Source organism: Vipera berus, assembly GCF_964194415.1.
Source record: "Vipera berus genome assembly, chromosome: 1".
Classification (NCBI taxonomy): Eukaryota; Metazoa; Chordata; class Lepidosauria; order Squamata; family Viperidae; genus Vipera; species Vipera berus.
In genome coordinates this window covers 337,879,868-337,886,045 of record NC_138202.1, presented here as the reverse complement: position 1 = coordinate 337,886,045, position 6,178 = coordinate 337,879,868, and the positions used below count along the sequence as shown (strand labels likewise).

The window sequence follows — 6,178 nt, the reverse complement described above, 5'->3', positions numbered from 1 at the left end:
AAACAAGTAAAAAAATTACAAAGCATCTGTCTGTGCTCTTGGAACATCCTCATGAGCTTTCAATACACTGGCTCCTGGCCTTGGATTTTTTTTTTGTGACTTGAAAAGGCCAAGGTTCTGTGTAGCTTAAAATATGATCTGCCAGTTTAGTTTTAGAAGCTGTAAACTTGGAAAGATATGCACGCACACACTGTTGTTCCTTAGCTCATTAAATGTGACTATATAATTTTCATGCCTTTTAACTTCCATTTCCCTAATATAGGGAATACTTCATTTTTAACCCTTCTCTTTTTAGCCTACCGCTCACTTAAATACTTCATATAATGTAATGGTCTGTAATGTCTGTTAAGCAATCTGACAAGTTACCATTTTGATACTAGACTGACTACACCACTGCCTCCTATTCGCCTTGCCTGAACTGATGGATTCCGTTCAGAATTCTGTATTCAGTACTATTTTGAAAAAAGCACTTTTGGGACCACCATGACTTGGATGACTGAGAATCTCCGTAGATATTCAGTACTGTGGACTTGCGTAGAAATGCAGTAAAGAGAAATGCCACTTCAGTAAATGGAAATAAAATACCTTCAGGCCTTCCCTTTAATTGCTCGGCAACCAGCGGTACGCCCTTTCCTCCTCATAGTCTATGATTTTGTAACATCCCGTCCGGTTTTGTCCCCTCCCACTCTCCATTCATTCCGTCCTGTCCTGCGATGGCCTTCAATTTCCGTCACCCTCTCTAGCAATCGCTCCGCTCGGAAACGCTTTTTTTTTTTTGCCTTCGTATCATTCATCGTCCTCACATCCGGTTCTCGTGGTTCCTCGGCGGGGACTCTATGGTGTCTGTTTCCGGTCTCTAAATCGCCTTCCTTCTGTCGTTTGCTTTCTGCCTTTGCCGCTCTTCCTTCTTCGGCTCGGCGGGGCCCGGGCTTGCCTGCCATGGGTGCCTACCTGTCGCAGCCCAGCACGGCCAAGAGCTCTGGGGATGGTGTCGGAATTGGGCCGCGGCCGCTGCACTTCGGCTACAGCGCCATGCAGGGCTGGCGGGTCTCCATGGAGGTGAGGGCGGGACGGACTGAGGGCGGGAGAACAGTGTCTTGCTGGGTGATTCTGCCCTACGGGAGGCCCCGGCCTCGTTTCTTATGGCGGCTTTCAGTGGGGAAAGCGTTCTGATTATTCTCAGGACTAACGGCTAGAGCAGGGGTCGGCAACCTCGGCTCTTTTATGACTCGTGGACTTCAACTCCCAGAATTCCTGAGCCAGCATAGCTGGCTCAGGAATTCTGGGAGTTGAAGTCCACGAGTCATAAAAGAGCCGAGGTTGCCGACCCCTGGGCTAGAGGCTCCATGTGGGCCCTGGTGTCGTGGAGTCCCTACATTTGCGGAGCTGTAGATAGTTGGGTGCCCCAGAGGCACCGGCAGGTTGCGAGGACCGTTGCGCTTGTTTGTCTGCCTTCTTTCTTGGCTCCTTCATAAATTGCTGAGAGTTTCCAAGGGCTTGATCCGCCGCACGGTAGTCGCTGTTCCCCCTTTCACCGATCCTTCTCTTTTTCAGGATGCTCACAACTGCATTCCCGATTTAGACAGCGAGACTGCAATGTTCTCTGTATACGATGGTCATGGAGGTAAGGGTCACCCAATAACCAAGTGTGTACTAGTTTAAGGACATCTGTTGGGGCCAGGCGTTTTGAGAAGGCTATCTTGCAGGCTCTTACATACCCACAGCTTGAGGAGGTTCATTGTCAGCGCTCTTTATTCTTTATGCAGGCATTTGTTTCTAATTGAAACTGACTAGGGTGAGGCGGTGGCTCAGTGGGTTAGGACGTTGAGGTTGTCGATCAGAAGGTTGGCAGTTTGGCGGGTCGAATCCCGAGTGCCGCGTAACAGAGTGAGCGCCTGTTACTCGTCCCAGCTTCTGCCAACCTAGCAGTTCGAAAGCACGTAAAAATGCAAGTAGAAAAATAGGGACTACTACGGTGGGAAGGTAACGGCGTTCCGTGCGCCTTTGGCGTCTAGTCATGTCGGCCACATGACCACGGAGAAGTCCTCGGACAAGCGCTGGCTCTTCGGCTTTGAAACAGAGATGAACACCGGCCCCTAGAGTCGGAAACGACTAGCACGCATGTGCGGGGAAACCTTTACCTTTACCTTTTACCTAGGGTGACCAGTTACTATTACAACATTGCCTTTGTAGGAAGTCTTGATGGTCTGCCTGATTAACTTCTATGGATTTTGTTGAATAATGGATTTGTCAATGCTAGGGTCCTAACTCCTGTGTGCCTAATAAATGGGTCTCTTGAGTTATTTCCGTGCTTCTCCATTTGTTCAGCTTTGGGATGCCAAAGCATATTTTCTTTGAAACAAACATGTGGTTACTTGTGGGATGAAACAAGGGACTGTCAGTTTCTAACTGTTGGCCTCTTTGCTGTAGGAGAAGAAGTAGCCCTCTATTGTGCCAAATACCTGCCAGAGATCATCAAGGATCAGAAAGCATACAAAGAAGGCAAACTACAAAAGGTAAGACAGAAAGGCTATCTCCCAAAACTATAGAACAGCGTGCCAAAGAAGTACAGCTAATTCTGTGACTGGATCTTGTTTCATGATTGCATTCTGTCTTTTCCCTGTCTTTGCCATTTGATTCTTTTAAAATATTTTCTTTAACTATTTTGTAAAATATCTAAATTGCTTGTTAAAAACTAGACTTTAGCATAAATGTGAAGCAAATTTTGGTTAGAAATTGGCTATTTTTTGTATAACAATGAAAGAAAAAGCAACTAATCTTTTTGTCCATTGGTATTAATTATACTGCAGCATAGTATTAGCTTGTTTATTGGGACTATTAAGAGCTGTATCATACATCTTGGATAAGTTGCTATCTAAATAGTTTCTAATATTAATGGTGGTCTCCCTGGACACACATCACAAAGAAATCTTCCTTTATTTTTTTTTATTAGGCACTTGAAGATGCTTTTTTGGCCATTGATGCCAAGCTTACAACAGAAGAAGTGATCAAGGAATTAGCACTGATGTCAGGGCGGTCTCGAGATGAGGGTGATGAAAAAGAGATGAAAGTAGCAGATGAAGATGATGGTGAGTGAAGCAGCAATTTGCAGTCCAGTGCAGATCAGAGGCAAAATCCAAGTAACCAGAAAGAGATCTCTTATATCGCCCTTGTATATAACTGAGATTAAATGCCTAAAGTGCAAGAATGTCTGAGATCACATTTCCTATGTTGTGTTAAATTTGACGTAAGCAACTTAAACCAGAGATCTAGTCATTAACTGTGCCAACTTTACGAAAGAGCCTAGACAAAATCAGAAGTGGAGAATTAAGTTCTAAGCCAGCATTGCTGGTGATTGGGGTAATGGGAATTGTAATCCAGCATCTGGAGAACATCGTGTTTGCACTTACACACCTCAAAAAGTTGCAGCTTGGTAAAAACAGTTTATATGATTAGGAAAACTAGTGGCAGGCCCTTAAGACCAGAATTTGTAGTGAGGAATGTGATTCCATCTATATTTTTGGTATGTAGATTGATGTCATATGTGCAAAGCTATATTCCAGGCATGTCAAACACGCAACATCACATGCCATTGTGCGACATACCTCTACTTTTTCCTCATTGCCGGCAATGGGGTGGGTGCAGTTTCAATGTGATGCATCCAGCCCCTGGGCCAGCAGTTTGACATGCCTGCTATATTCCTTTAGTCATAATAAACCTGCCTAAGCTATGATTTTAAAAAGGATGTGACATTGAGACTGGCTGCATTTTCTCCCTCCAATACTCCCATGCAGTGGACAATGAGGAGACTGCCTTGCTGCATGAGGAGGCTGCAATGACTATTGAGGAGCTTCTGACTCGATATGGGCAAAACTGTGTCAAGGGCAAGCTGGGCCCACCAGGCAAAGATGTAACCCAGGAGGATGCCCGGGAGCCAAGTTTGAATGGTGAAGTAGATGCTGAGGAGCCCTTGAGGCTTCATAAGGAGGGTGAAGAAGAGGAGAAAAATGGCAAATTGTGCTCTGAGGCCATCAGTACCTCCCATGGTCCAGATGTGGCTGGTGGAGGAGATGCTGGTACCTGCCAAAAAAAGACCTCTGAGGGAGCATCTCCTACCAGTGGTGAGATGGAGCCATCCTGCTCGTCTGCAAGCAAGAGCCAGCAAGCGATCAAGTCAATGTTCTTTGAGGACAGTGAGGATGAATCAGAGGATGCAGAAGAGGAGGAAGATGACGATAGCGAGGTACCATCATCATTTGGGCAGTGGGGGGAGGGGCACTTTGTCCTTCCATAGCTGAGCTGAAAAAGCAGAACTTAGCCTTCTTTACAGGTGGAGGCTAAGAAGAAGAAAGATACCCCAGGTCCTGCATGCAGGACAGCAGCCAGAGCCACGGGGTCAATTTTATTTCTGTTATGGGTGGATGTATTACATTTTGATTAGGAATGCAGTGAGGATGAGGATAGCTACAGCAGTGAGGAAGAAGAATATGATACTGAAGAAGCAGAAGAGGAAGATGATGAAGACATGATGCTCCCAGGAATGGAGGGCAAAGAAAAGGTCAGTGTTTGTGAAGAAAGTGGGGAAGGAATTGGGACACAGTGGTCCTTACTGAGATTTGCTGAGCTTCTTTTGCTCTTGTCCTGGTTTGGGGCCCACTCTTTCAGTAAGTCTTGTGCTTCGGCATGGGCTCTCCTCACAGTTCTCTTACTCTCCAGCCTGGCTCAGACAGTGGCACAACGGCGGTAGTAGCACTTATCAGAGGCAAGCAGCTAATAGTAGCCAATGCTGGAGATTCCCGGTGTGTGGTGTCTGAAGGTGGCAAGGCTGTGGATATGTCCTATGATCATAAGCCTGAAGATGAAGTGGAATTGGCTAGAATAAAGAATGCTGGTGGAAAAGTAACCATGGATGGTCGGGTAAATGGTGGCCTCAATCTCTCCAGAGCAATTGGTGAGTAAACAAGTATGCATGTGCTTTTTCTCTGAAAAAGGCAGCTCTGACCTGGAGCGATTGAAGCGTCTTAAGTACAAAGGAAAAGGAGTTATGTCATAGTATAAAGAAAATACAACAATCTAAAAATAGAGATTATTTTATAGTGCTTCTTGTTTGCAAATCAAACCTTGCATTAATGGACTCATTTTTAGCAATTGTCAGCAACCAGCTTTTGAAAACTCAAAAGCAAAGGACTGAAAACTTTATTGAATGTTCCAGCAACAGCAATTAAAAATTGGGGTCCATGCTAAACTTTAAAGCTGGCTTAATTGTGGACATGCCCATTCAGAAGAATAGGCTTTAAACATGGTACATATGGTTGATGCCATCTGTAACTTGGTCCAAAAAATATAGAATAATGTGTGAATGTGGAATGTAGAGTGAAGTAAGAATTTGTTTCCAACAGTGAATCTATTGACAAAAAGTGGCTTAAATGTTGTGGATATGGTATTCTAGATCAAGGGTTCCCAGCCACGGGCCACTACTTAATTGTCGTGTGAGCGGCAGGCCTGCAAATTCGCTTATGTAGCTCATCTCGCATGAGCGATAGGCAACACATGCAGTTCAACACACGCAAGAGGCAGGCCAGTGCATGCATGCGCTGGCCCACCACTTGCACAAGCCAGTTCCCTCCCCCCCCCATGGGTGCTAAGCTATAAAGGTTGGGGACTAGATTAAATGGGTCTTTTAGCCAGCCCATCCACATTTGGGGGAGTTATTTTCAGGAGGATTTACTTCCATATTTTTTTTTTGTATTTGGGAGCATAAAGCTCAAATTCCAGAATCGCCTCATGAATATTTGTTATTAAGCCAGTTTGACTTATATCTATCATGGAAGTGAATCCCAGCTGCTGGATTTGGAAGAAATGGAATGTGTAGCTAGCTGCTACAAACCAGAAGTTAACTAAAAAAAACCTGTTATGTCAAAGGTGTCTTTGTGTTTGAGAAATGCCTTGAATGTTCTGCCACTTCAGTTAGTGAGCATAACCCAGCTTTCTCCTTGTTGCTGCACTTTTCTCTAGGACACTGAGCCCTCAAATAAATCTCTTGAACGTTTTTGTATCTTAGGAGATCATTTTTACAAACGTAACAGGAATTTGCCCCCAGAAGAACAGATGATCTCAGCGCTGCCAGATATCAAGGTGCTGACAATCAACGATGACCATGATTTTATGGTCATTGCCT

At 44.9% G+C, this 6,178-nt stretch overlaps 1 protein-coding gene across 2 annotated transcripts in view; it reads left to right on the top strand.

The window, feature by feature from the left end:
* The first annotated feature begins 862 nt into the window (after positions 1–862).
* Positions 863–6,178, top strand: part of PPM1G (protein phosphatase, Mg2+/Mn2+ dependent 1G) — an 11,448-nt gene continuing 6,132 nt past the window's right edge. For both annotated transcript variants that reach the window (XM_081312607.1, XM_081312606.1), the window contains exons 1-7: positions 863–1,059; positions 1,555–1,624; positions 2,431–2,516; positions 2,954–3,089; positions 3,795–4,243; positions 4,442–4,558; positions 4,717–4,951. In XM_081312607.1, coding sequence (XP_081168733.1) covers positions 940–1,059; positions 1,555–1,624; positions 2,431–2,516; positions 2,954–3,089; positions 3,795–4,243; positions 4,442–4,558; positions 4,717–4,951 — 1,213 coding nt within the window. In that variant the 5' untranslated portion in view covers positions 863–939. The remainder of the gene's footprint in view (positions 1,060–1,554; positions 1,625–2,430; positions 2,517–2,953; positions 3,090–3,794; positions 4,244–4,441; positions 4,559–4,716; positions 4,952–6,178) is intronic.